Consider the following 14,055-nt stretch of genomic DNA (forward strand, 5'->3'; position numbering starts at 1 on the left):
GAAGCATTTCCTCAACTTTTCTTTCTCCCTCCCATGTTTTAGCTGATGCATTTTCGGCAAACTTCTCCCTCTTTCTTTCTGTCGCTCTAAAATTTTGGTTGCCTTTAAGAGTGACTTTGTAAGTCATATTTTTCGGTTGCCTTTAAGAGTGACTTTTTAAGTCACATTTTTCGGTTGGCTATTAGAGTGACTTTTCAAGTCATATTTTCGGGTGGCTTTAGAGTGACTTTTCAAGTCATACAAGAGGGTGTAATTCTAGAAAAGGTTCCCTCAGTGCAGTGAGAATCTTATACAGTGATCTGAGCTGTTTTATCCTGGAGACGTCGTGGTTGATAGTCTGCTTGCACAATTTTTGGTAGTGCCACGAAACGTCTTAAAGAAAGCGACATTGTCCGTGACTCAGCCAATAATTTTTTCGGTTTGCCATAAACTATTGTTACAACAAAACAAAACTACACAAGAGAGTGGTGCAAAGAAAACACGGCAGATGCAACAAGGGCACAAAAGAACCCAATTATTTGCTTTCCTTTTGGAAGGTGTTTTGTGTCCTCAGATTCAGTATTGAATGCAATTAGGGTAACTGACATGGTAATATAAGGACAACTATAGAGTTGAATATCAATGCAGTGAGCTTTTGGGAATTGATGAAGAAAGTGAACACTGCATTGAAGCCTAATTGGGATGCACATACTAGAGCATAAGTGGAAAGAGGAAGATATGAAAGTCCATAGGCATATATATCAAGTCCATCATTGCACACATTAAGCCCAAGACTAGGTACCAGGAAAATACAATGGAAAGTTTTGGTTTTGTTTCGAAGGAATCACTTTTTGTTAATTTGGTATGTGTTGGAGAGTAAAATATGAGTGGAAGTGGTACAGGGAATCCAACTGATTGAACAAATGCTACAACCCATTTGCTTTTACCACTTTTTTCAATGTATAACTTCCCCCAAAATAGTGGATGTACATTGGCCTGCAAGAAGGGTTGTGTAAAACGACACACGAAACCACCGTTTGTATTCTCTGATTCTTGGATGTTGAGGTTGCTGATCAGTATCAACAGTTATAGGCATGTTTGAGTTGTCGTCCAAGGGATGAAGCATAACAAGCTGGTCAAATGTAGAATAATTAAAGTTTAAACTTTAAGTACATCAATAAAAAAAATATTTATTTGTTTTTACTTTTTACAAAACAAAAAAGATCATATTTAAAAAAAACTCATTTATTAAAAAAATGTTTAATATATAATTCTATAATTTAAGATACAAACATTTTTCTTAGAATTTATTTCAAATGTCACTTGTTATTGGATCAATCCTGTGACATGTTTCAAGACTAATCTAATGGACAAATACAAAAGACGCACTCCATATCTAAACACAATTTTGAGGTTCGCACGCGGACGATTTACTCAAACATATATTACTTTGTTTGTGAACATAATGAGTTGTGCACTTTCTAGTCTTATGAGGAATACAAATAAGAAATTAGGATTACTTCTATTACTTTTCTGATATATAATTGATGCACAATTGAGACAAGAGATGTCGGAGACAATTTTATAACTTAGGAATTCGCCTTTGGATATCATTATTTGGGCCATTACATCATATTATTTAATCATTATTTAATCCTTTACTCTTAGATTAGTTTTTTATATTATTTTCACCATCCAATATTTCACCTATTTTTAATAACAAAACACTTTTGGACTTCATGAAAAGTTATTGAATCAGTGCCCAACTAATTTTAATTTTTTTATTATATATTCATGAACGTATACATTTATGGAAAACGCTAGATGACACAAATGATACCAATGGTTTTTAGTTTTTTTTGGTTCATAAATTATATTCATACGCCTCATGTTTTCCGTTAAACATTAACTTTAATTCTTTTTTATATGTAAGAATTAAACCTGATATAAGAAACTTATAACACATCATGTTTTATTTAATCAACTGATTTAAACTCATTATTAAAATTGTGTTATTTTAATTTTGTTAATAGGCAATGAAAAATATATTAATGAAGGTGCTAGGGGCCCAACCAGCAGTACATAAAAGTTTTTTTTTTTACCGAATAAGCCGTACATGAAAGTTAACGTACGTGCGCATCTCGGTTAATAACTATATATTTGCTTCCAACAATATAAATAAGAATTAACCAAGTGTAATCCACTAATATTGAGATATCCCCTTCGTAATTTCAACACCCTCATAATGAAATTTGTGTTATTCTATAAAAACAGCCACCTCATGTTTTCATGCAATTTGTTCAAAAATGTTTCATACTATATACCAGTTCTCTACATTTTTTACTGTCCATTGTATAAATCAAATAATGTACATTTGTGTAATTGTTTTATGCGTGTTAATGGTTATGCACTTACAGTAATCATAAGTTATCATATGAAAGTTTATTAATTTTTTTAATAATTATTTTAAAAATTATATCAATAATAATCTTTTATCGAATAACAGTATAAAATTTTTCACAGTAACAAAAACTAAGTTATCGTGGGATACCAATTACCAAGAAATATGCATTGCATAAACTTGAACAACAACATAACCCTTTCCCAAGCAAACTATAGTATAAATTCAATTAATTCCTAAATATAGAGTTCCATTATCTATTTTTTATTTTCGTGAATGGATGGAGAAACCCCAAACAAAGAACTAAGATCCGCGTTGAAACATGATAGACAATACATCAACCAAAACGACACTAGACAAAAAAAGACAAAACCAAACCAAAAACTTTGGTCCATTATTCTACTAATAATTCCATGCATCAAATTTCTCCATTTCCCATTGAAACCTTAATGCAATCACTTTTATCTTCCTTGGCCTTTCGGTCATCTAGATAATGTTGATAAATATAGGACAAAAAGGCCCATACAGCTAATATGAAGGCTATAATCTTAACCCCATAAATCTTGTCATGAAAGACAATGACAGCAAGGATAGGAGTTATGGTCAGTTCCAAATTGCTTATTACAACTGAGAACAATGAAGATACCTCAAAAATCAACCCCAACATAGAAACGCCGGCTATTTGCCATGCCACAGCAGTCCAAACCAAAGTCATTACATATGACACACTACCGCTTTCGAATTCCTTCATCTCCATTCCCATAGTTCTCCAATCTCCACTGAAAAACAACCCCACACTGCCAAAAACTGAAGCAACGAGCATTGGGTAAAAATTCATTCTTAACACAGTAGCAAAGGTTTTAGTCTTTATAACTTTCTCAAAACAACGCTGCACAAGAGAGTGATGGAGTGCAAACGTGGCAGATGAGACTATGGCACAGAGGATCCCAATTATTTGCTTCTCTTTGGGATGGTGCTTTGTGTCCTCAGATTCAGGGTTGAGTGCAATTAGGATAACTGACATGCTAAGACAGCTACAGAGTTTAATATGAGTGCAGTGAACTTTTGGGAATTGATGAAGAAAGTCAACACTGCAATGAAGCCCAATTGGGATGCACATAATAGTGCAAAAGTGGAAAGAGGAAGGTATAAAAGTCCACATGCATACATAAAGTCTATGGCTGCTAACAATAATCCAAAAACTAGGTACAAGAGAAATATAATGAGAAGTTTTGGTTTGGTTTCGGAGGTATCATTATTACTAGGATCGTTTGTTGATTTTGCATGTTTTGGACAGTAAAATAGGAGTGGAATTAGTATAGGGAATCCAGCTGATTGAACAAATGCTTCAATCCATTTGCTTTTACCACCTTTGTCAAAGTAAAACCTTCCCAAAAGAGTGGCTGAACATTGGCAAACGAGAAGAAGGATTGTATAAATGGACACACGCAACCACCGTATGTATTTCTCAAGTGTTGATGAATGTAGAGGTTGTTGTTGAGTAACAGTTATGTTTTCCTTCATGATTGTGTGCAATTTGTGTACTTTGGTTGTCTTCTGATGAGGAATACAAATAAGAAATTAAGATTAATTACTACTATATAGTTTCCCTCTGATGTAGAATTGTTCACAATTGAGATAAGATAGGGATATCCCAGAGACAAAACTAAGGAATGATTGGATTATTGAATGATTGTTTGGACACACGCAACCTTTTATTTAACCCTTCAGTGTCTCAAACCCGTTTTATTGTTTATATTTTATTTATTTTTCACCATAACCATCGACTCTTTTGTCTGTGATGCAGTATTTCATTTTATTAAAAAGAAACTTTCGGCCTTCATAAAAATTTATTAAATTTGAATTGGTTTACATCTAATTTTTATTTTATTTATTAAATATTCGTATATACGTATACTTTTTACCATAATAAAATTTTCAAAATGCTTACCTCCGCAATTTTTTTCTATTATTATTATTATTATCTTGTTGTATATTTGACAAAAGTGGTTTAAAGGCTAGTTTTTTTTTTAAACAATTTAAAGACTAGCTAAAAGCTAAAAATTGAACTGGAAATTGAAAAGTAGCTAGTTAAAAGTTGTTAAACTAACTTATTGAATAATTATAAATGTTTGATATTATTATCTATTGACATAACTATTAAATGAAAAAGATATATATGAAAATGTCTATATGATATTTTTACATAATTTTAATTTTATTATTTATAAAATTTTATTTTAAGATATTTATAATTTTAGTTTTTTAATTAATTTTAAACTCTTGTTATTTTTATATATAGAAATTATTTTAATTATATTTTTTCATTTTACTTATTATATTTATTTTCATATTGTATATTCTACTATTATTAATGTTAAATTATATCTTAAAATATTTTCAAGCAAGTTTAAAGTACAATAAAATAGCAAACACTTGAGTAAATGTCATACTTTTATTGTGATGATTAGTGTAATGGTTAAAATATCTTAATATAAATAGTCTAATGGTTAAATATTGCAATATAAAAAAATACCTAAAACCTATAATAACAAAAATAAAATAAAATAAACCTACGATTTCTATCAATATATTGAATTATATGCTAAAATGATAAATTAAATAGTCTAATGATTAACAAACATTATAATATAAAAAGTATCCAAAAATAAATATTTTACCTATCATTAGTAATATCTTATGTAATATAGAGATAATTGAATAAAATCTTATATATTTTCTTCTCTTAAAACATTTTTTTTTTGTTTTACAATAGAACTTACTTTTAAGTCATTTTTATGTAAATTAATATTTTTTTCAGTTTTAGTTCCTACAAGTTTTTTTTACTCATTTCATGTAAGTTTATATTTTTTTCAATTTTCATTCTTATAAGTTTAATTTTTTTTTCATTTTTGATTTATGTAAATACGAACTTACAAACATTAAAAACAAAAAAAGAATAAAAACTCAAAATGACTAAAATTGAAAAAGAGGTAAACTTGCAAGAACTAAAAAAAAGAAAAAAAAGTTACATGAATAAAAATTAAAAAATTGTAAACTTATCATAACTAAATTAAAAATACAAATTTATTGAATAAAAAAAATTTAAATCTTTCATTATAACTTTGACAAACAAAGTTTACTTCTAACAGAATTAATTTGACCACCTCTCTTGAATATCTTTTTTTTAATAAAAAAAAAAGATATTCCAGAGAGGTGGTTGAGTCATAAGAAATGCCTCAACCAGACCAACAAGGGCAAATTTCCCCATTTGGGGTACTTTTAAAAAGTATTTCCCCAGATGGGGTTGTTTTAAAAGATATTCCGGCAGTGGGCACTTTTGCACGTAAAGTGCATGCATGGCCCAAGCAAACCGTCAGTGAGATTGACGAGTTCGTTGTCGATGAAGGACTCGCCACTGCGAATGGCGATACGCACATGCAAGGTGAAGGACTCGCCACTACGAATGATGATATGCACATGCAAGGGGAACCGCCAGTTTGACTGGCGAGTTCCACTAGGTCAGCTTTTTGCAGGGAGCTCAGGCTTTTGCAGGTGCAGGCGTGACAGGCAAATCGCCACTCCCATGGGCGAGTTAGCCTAAAGTGGAGTTGCCAATGGTATTGGCGAGTTAGGTGTGGGAGCTGGGTGTATATATAGACCCATTATGTTGCAGTTTTAGTGTGTCTTCCACTTTTTTAAAAGCTCTCAAAATTTCCTCCTTCTCACTTTACATTTGTTCTGCCATAAGCTTTCCAAATTTGCCGGTTCAGGTTTAATTTGTAGCATCAATATTTTCAGTTAAGTAATTTTTTTTGAATGTGAAGTTTTGAATAATTTTTTAATTAAATTAGCTTTATATTTCATATGGTTGTTGGTGTGTATTTAAAATAAAAGAAATTTGTACCATCATCTTTATTTGAAGAAAATATTTTGAGTCCGAAAATTGTATTTTGAATTTCAAGTTTTTATTATATTTTTAATTAGATTAGATTGGTATTGGTGTTTTAAAAGTTTTTAAAACTAAAAAATTTTGTACCATCATATTTATTTGAAGTATTTTGAGTGTGGAATTTTTTTGATATGAGGTTGTAGTAATATTTTTTTAAAATTACTTTAGGTTGATGTTAATGATTTGTTGGTATGTGGTAAAAATTTATGAGCGTTGAACTTGAATGGAATTTTAAATTTTAATATGAAGTGTGTAGTATGTAATTAATATGTGTATTTTTAAAGTGTTGTTTAGTTCAGCGTTTTTAAATTTATACTTTTACGTTTATGGCGTCATTTTTATTTTAATGTATTTGTAGTAATTTTGTAATTATGTTTATTTATTTAGAAGTTATTATTGTTAACATTAATTATTTTTAATACTAACTTTGGTTATGGTTTATTTCTCCTTTAAAATTAGTTCGTTGGAATCGTTTATATTTTTTAAGTGTGTATCATTATATTTATTTAAAGTTAATATTTTTTGTATAGAATAAAATTATAATGTGAAGTTCCAGTAAAGGGACTTTTTTGTGATTTCATTTTATTATTTTGAATTTATTATGATTAATTATTTAAAATATTGTTTTTGTATGTACATCATGAATTCGGTTACAACAGTATTATATTTCAATGGAAGGGTATATGAAGATAACGATGGTGTAATATTTGAAGGTAGTAAAAAAAACGATTCAGATTAAACGTAGAATTAGTTTCAATGCTTTGAAGAAAAAAATTGGAGATAAGGTAAAGTTACAAAATAATGAAATTATTTATGCTATCAGTTGTAGATTTTTAGTGTCAGGAAAATATATTGCCTTGTAAATTTGTGATGAGGAAGACGTTGAAACGATGCTGGAAAGTTTTAAACAACAAGAACAAATGTCAGTTCCTGAATTGTACATGTCTCTATGTAAATAAGCAAGCACAGCAGATCCCCATGCATACGTGCTACACTGTTCAAAGTCACGCAATTTGTCAACAAAAAGAACACCTCCTATGAATCTGAAGATCCATGCACGGGTAAACCTTTGTAGTTGTTCTACGTTACCGTCATGGATATTTATTTGTGAAAAATGGTGAGCTAGCCAACTTAATTTGACCACACTGCCTTGAAGTTCACCTTCCTGTGGTCTGACTCTCAACAATTCTTCACACAATTCAGTCCAACCAAGATAAGTCTAACCAATTAATGGTTCCCCGTTAGTATGAAGACCTAATAAAACTGACATATCTTAAAGAGTAATGGTAGTCTCTCCGCATCTCAAGTGAAACGTGTGTGTTTCAGGCCTCCATCTTTCAATTAAGACGGTAATTAATGACGAATTTATTGTTAGGTACCCCATCTTCATTATCAAATAAAATTTAGATTGTGAAGCAGAAGAATAATTTTCCCTAGTATTTCTTCTTGTCCTTGATAGATGGGGACAACTCATCTGATGTGTAATGGTTCCTCATTCCAAACATGTTATGAAACATGTTTAGCTTGCATCCATAAAACGTCTTCATCTATTGGACCAGACTTAATGTGTATACTAGATGAAGATGACGAAGATGTCATTGATATTGTAAAATAAAATATAATACAAAAAATTGACAACAAAAATTTTACATTAAAATAATTAACTACAGTTACAAAAAATCAATTAAATATACATACCACATAATTAAAATATGAATAAATAATAAAATTAAAAATAACAATACGTACACAAATTTAAATAAATGTTCTAAAATACTATACAAATAACAAAATTAAAAATTAAATAGCTACAAAAATTTAAACAAATGACCAAATTAAAATACATAACAAAATTAAAAATTTAAACACGTACATAAATTTAACACAACAAAACTTCAAATACTACCTAAAATACTCTACAAATAACAAAATTAAAAATTAAATAACTACAAAAATTTAAATAAATGACCAAATTAAAATACATAACAAAATTAAAAATTTAAACACGTACATAAATTTAACACAACAAAACTTCAAATACTACCTAAAAAACTCTACAAATAACAAAATTAAAAATTAAATAGCTACAAAAAATTAAATAAATGACCAAATTAAAATACATAACAAAAATAAAAATTTAAACACGTACATAAATTTAACACAACAAAACTTAAAATACTACCTAAAGTACTCTACAAATAACAAAATTAAAAATTACATACCTACACAAATTTAAATAAATGGCCAAATTAAAATACATAACAAAATTAAAAATTTAAACATGTACATAAATTTAACACAAAAAAACTTAAAATACTACCTAAAATACTCTACAAATAACAAAATTAAAAATTAAATAGCTACATAAATTTAAATAAATGACCAAACTAAAATACATAACACAAATTTAAAAATTTAAACACGTACATAAATTTAACACAACAAAACTTAAAATACTACCTAAAATACTCTACAAATAACAAAATTAAAATTAAATAGCTACAAAAATTTAAATAAATGACCAAATTAAAATACATAATAAAATAAAATTTAAACACGTACATAAATTTAACACAAAAAAACTTAAAATACTACCTAAAATACTCTACAAATAAAAAAATTAAAAATTAAATACCTATACAAATTCAAATAAATGACCAAATTAAAATACATAACAAAATTAAAAATTTAAACACGTACATAAATTTAACAGAAAAAAACTTAAAATACTACCTAAAATACTCTACAAATAACGAAATTAAAAATTAAAATACCAACATAAATTTAAATAAATGACCAAATTAAAATACGTACATAACAAAATTATAAAATAAAACACGTACATAAATTTAACACAACAAAACTTAATTTATTAACTAAAATACTCTACAAATAAAAAAATTAAATATTAAAATACCTACATAAATTTAAATAAATGACCATATTTTTTTTCAATCATTAAAATTTAAATTAAATAACATATATTATACACACAAAAATGGTAATAAATAAAAAAATTACTATGGAATAAAAAATTTAAACAATGTATATATATAAAATTAATAAAGTATTATATATTTCAATAAAAATTATAATTAAATAAACTAAATAATATTCACATTCTAACTAAACCTAAAATACCATATATATAATACAAATAATATCATACAAACCTAATAAATTTAAACCAAATAATAATAACATAACAACTAAAACTAACGTACAAATAATTTTATCACAAATAATAACATACAAATTTTAAAAATCTTAACAAAATCATGTTAATAAATCAACTACAATTAACGTATAAATAATAATATACCAACTAAAATTTTTACATATACATATAACACAAATAATATTAATATTTGAACGTACTACTTAAAATTTAAAAGTTTCACCTAACATCAACAAACTTAACATATCTATATATAAAACAATTAATACTATACTAATTTACAAAATTTTTAAAAAATAATATTATCAAATTAACTAAAACTAACCTAACATATATATATATAACACAACTAATAACATACAATTTAAAAAACCTAACTTAAATAATATTAACATATTAACTAAAGTTACCAAGTTAAAAAAACTTACCAAATAGAAAAATCACGTAATAGCAAGAGGAGAAATCACGTAACAGCAAGAACGAAGCACTGTCCTACAAAGATAAACAAACCTAACGTAAATAATTTTCACTAAAATTAAGTTAACATATATATATATATATATATATATATATATATATATATATAACACAACAAATATTTACCATTATAAAATACTTACCAAAAAGAAAAAGCAGGGAGAAAACAAGAAGAACCGCAATGTACTGGAGTAATATGAAGAAGAAGAAGAAGAAGAAAGCAATGCAAGCGCAACTGTGGAACTCATCCAACTTCTTCTTTTACAAGGAACAGAATTTGAATTAAAGTAACTCGCCAGCCACGCTGTCGATTCCCGCAAAGCCCAACCCGCCAATGAGAATGGTGATTCCCTCCTGCACCAGAGCTGACCTCTGCACCTGCGCCTGCTGCACCTGCATCGCCTGCTGCACCTGCATGGCTTGACCTAGCCCTGAGCCTACGTGGTGGGAACTCGCCAATCAAACTGGTGGTTCCCCTTGCATGTGCATATCACCATTCGCAGTGGCTAGTCCTTCACCTTGCATCCTTCACCTTGCATGTGCGTATCGCCATTCGCAGTGGCGAGTCCTTCACCGACAGCGAACTCGCTAGTCCCATTGGCAATTTGCTTGGGCCATGCATGCACTTTACGTGCAAAAGTGCCCCCTACCACAATATCTTTTAAAACAACCCCATCTAAAAAAATACTTTTCAAAAGTATCCCGAATGGAAAAATTTGCCACCAACAAGTATAACATAAATAGAAGACAGATGAGTCTTAGATACATACGTACAGTTACTTAAGCAAATATACAGTTCCCAAACTAAAAGATAAAAATCCGCCAACACAAAATCGAGAAATACCCATTCCCCTGTTTTTACACGTCCCTGATTGGAATCAACACAAAACCAAGAAGAACACCCTCCAAGCTGCACAATACTACCTCCAAAGCACAACCCCCCAAAAGATAAAGATTGCATGCACAAAAATTAAATCTCTTGAAAAAGACATAAATTTATTTGAACTAAAGATGAACCAAAGAAATATGAACAAAAATTAAAAATACATAAACTTATGTAAACTAAAAATAACCAAAAAACTTGCATAAACTAAAATTATAATAAACATAAATTATCGACACCAAAATCATATTATAACTTTGACTAACAACGTTTACTATTACCAAAATTAATTTGAAACCGGTAGAGTTGATTTTTAAGTGTGAAAAATATCTATATTCAATTATATGATACAATAGATGAATAATCCACATAACTTTGACAAACACTATTTACTATTACCCTCGAATGTTACACTTTATCCCACAGAGGGCAGAACAAAAAAAAATAAAATCAAGTTGCTCTGGAATATCAAGAATGCACAAAATTTCAACACCAATATCACTCTTTTTGGTGGTACGGGAATACTATGATTTCAACTAATTTCAACATCATATTTAATTATGTCATTAATTAGCTTGTTTGTAAATTGAAAAACTTAAATGTTAAAATTGGTCAGAACCATAAACACATAGTTATTCTGAACTACTTAATAATTTCTCCATAATTAACCTACTCTTGTCAACACAATTTAAACATAACAAAAATTGGTATAAAAGTATAATTTGATCAAAATTTGGTCCATCCATCCCATCAGCAAATTTCTACCTCACTGTTTGAAACCCCAAGGCCATCACTTTTCTCTGCCTTGGCTTTTTTGTCATCAAGATAATGTTGATACACATAAGACAGAAAGCCCCACACTGCTAACAACAAGGCTACAAACTTCACCCCATTGATCTTGTCATGGAAGAATACAATTGCAAGGATGGGAACAATAGGCAATGCCAAGGTACCTATCACATTTGAAAACAATGAAGACACCTCAAAAATCAACCCTAGCATACCAATTGAGGATATTTGCCATGTCACAGCAATCCAAAGTAGAGTCATTACATATGACACACTTCCCTTATCATATCCCTTCATCTCATTGTTCAAACTTTTCCACTCTCCACTTGCAAACAACCCTACTACACAAGCACATGTAGCAATGAAGGATGGGTAAAATTGCATGTCCAACACAGCAGAAAAGGTTTCTCTCTTTATAACTTTCTGAAAAGAAAGCTGCACAAGAGAGAGGTACAAAGAGAATGTAGCTGATGCACCAATGGTGCAGAAGAATCCAATTACATGCTTTTCTCTGGAAAGACCGGTTGAGTCCTCGTCGGAATCGGAGTTGATTGCAAGCAGAGAAGCTGATATGGTAAGGAGGACTACAGAATTGATTATGAATGCTGTGAATTTCTGGGAATTGAGGAAGAAAGAGAACACCGCGTTGAAGCCTAATTGGGTGGCACATAGTAGAGAATAGGTGGAAAGAGGGAGATATAAAAGTCCATAGGAATACATCAAGTTGTCCCCTGTGAGAATTAGGCCAAAAGCTAGATAGAGGAAAACAAGGGTGGAGAATTTTGGTTTTGTTTTGTAGGAATAATCATTATTGCTGGGATTGTTATTAAACTTGGCATGTGTTTGTCTTGGGAAGTAAAAAAGGAGTGGAAGAAGTACAGGGAATCCAGCTGATTGAACAAATGTTGCCATCCATTTGCTATTACCACCATTGTCATAGTATAATCTTCCCAAAAGAGTGGCTGCAGATTGGCCTACAAGAAGAAAGATTATGTAGAGGGACACACGTAGCCACCATTTGTATTTTCTGAATCTTGGATGTTGAAGTTGCTGTGTGACATTTGAGTTTCTGTCTGAGTTGTGCAATTTTCTTCCATCTGAGGAAACCACACGAGAAACTGAGATTAGTGAGAACTTCTATGACTTCTATCTTACATAATTAGAGCTAAATTCTTGTTTTGAATCAAAATATCAAATTGAATGCTGAATGCTGAATTGAGGAGATTATTATTCAGTACAATATTAAGGAGGAACTTGCTTCTCAATTAAGTTCCTCCTTAATGCAGAATTCATGCTAGAGAAGCAAGGTTCCTCCTTAATCTTATACTAAGTTCCTCTATCATCATGCTGAATTCAGCTTAACTGAATCATTATATCTTTCTTTATGCCATTACTTAAATTCTTTCTTTGTGATAAAACTCAAGACATGTGGTGTTCAATCAATCTCTAACTTTTTCCAAGTTTCATCTTCTAGATATTGAAATCTGACATGACCATATTATTAGCCAATTACAAGCAACAGTTTTCTAAGGTGGATTGGCCTTGGCCAAACACAGTGAGGTTCGTCATCTACCCTATTTGCAATAATAGCTAACATAATATAAAATCCTAGCAAGAGGAACATAGTGATTCTTATGCATGAGATAAAAGGATGAGGATTTGAGGAACCAGTGATTATTATTATTATCTTCCTTTGGTATCTGTTTATGTTTCAAGAATCAGTGAGAGTTTTTAAGAAGCGAGTGTGATTGAGAAACTAACCTGTATTTTGTAGCTGCTGCTCTTGAACCACCTCCATTTTAAAAAACAAAAATGTAATGAAAACTATGAAGGGGATAACATCAAGATTTGAAGAGGAGCTTGCAAAGCAAAAGTGAGCCGCAAATATTGAAGTATAGATATTAGATAAATAACGCTACTTTCCAGTTTTCAATATATGTAATTGTAGACCAATCCATAGAAGTAAATTATTCAACGCCGACAAAATAAAAGTTTGACTTCACTAAGTTGATCAGATTGGACTTTTCTGTTGCTCATACACACTAATTTGGAAGTGTTGACGTAGTAACTATTGTGAAATTCATAAGCAACACGGAATTTTGAGCATTTTCTTACCATTATTCTGTTGCGTGCGGCATGTCTTAATTTGTTGCTGCCACGTAAATTTGTTGTCAGACTCGTTAGTTTGTGTTCTCATTGGGAGTAACCAATCAGTTGTCTCTATTATTTATCTGGGTCTTCAATTTTGGAGAAACCATTTAGGCATGATTTTTTTTTTCTAACCTACTTCAATAACTTTTAAACAGTAATTTTTTTGTTTTTGGTGAACTTGGTGTAGTATGATTGAAAAAAGAAATAATCATGTTGTTTAAGCATGTAATCAAAAGTTAAATTCT

The 14,055-nt window shown here is 29.8% G+C and overlaps 2 protein-coding genes across 2 annotated transcripts; both read right to left on the reverse strand.

The window, feature by feature from the left end:
• Nucleotides 1–2,798: 2,798 nt before the first annotated feature.
• LOC114391452 (probable purine permease 11) lies at nucleotides 2,799–3,404 on the reverse strand. Its single transcript, XM_028352467.1, has one exon. The coding sequence runs from the start codon at nucleotides 3,402–3,404 to the stop codon at nucleotides 2,799–2,801; it is 606 nt and encodes a 201-aa protein (XP_028208268.1).
• Nucleotides 3,405–11,354: 7,950 nt separating this feature from the next.
• On the reverse strand, nucleotides 11,355–13,615 carry LOC114392303 (probable purine permease 11). Its single transcript, XM_028353380.1, has 2 exons — nucleotides 13,421–13,615; nucleotides 11,355–12,756 (listed from the first exon to the last, which is right to left on the reverse strand). The coding sequence occupies exons 1-2, from the start codon at nucleotides 13,455–13,457 to the stop codon at nucleotides 11,621–11,623; spliced, it is 1,173 nt and encodes a 390-aa protein (XP_028209181.1). The 5' UTR covers nucleotides 13,458–13,615; the 3' UTR covers nucleotides 11,355–11,620.
• Nucleotides 13,616–14,055: the final 440 nt, after the last annotated feature.

Source organism: Glycine soja, chromosome 17 (genome assembly GCF_004193775.1).
Source record: "Glycine soja cultivar W05 chromosome 17, ASM419377v2, whole genome shotgun sequence".
In the NCBI taxonomy this organism is placed as follows: domain Eukaryota; kingdom Viridiplantae; phylum Streptophyta; class Magnoliopsida; order Fabales; family Fabaceae; genus Glycine; species Glycine soja.

Coding starts and splice junctions, on each gene's coding strand:
- LOC114392303 (XM_028353380.1), bottom strand. CDS start 13,457: ATGGAGGTGGTTCAAGAGCAGCAGCTACAAAATACAG. Junction 12,757..13,420: donor GCAGCAGCTACAAAATACAG/GTTAGTTTCTCA, acceptor TGGTTTCCTCAG/ATGGAAGAAAATTGCACAAC.
- LOC114391452 (XM_028352467.1), bottom strand. CDS start 3,404: ATGTCAGTTATCCTAATTGCACTCAACCCTGAATCTGAGGACACAAAG.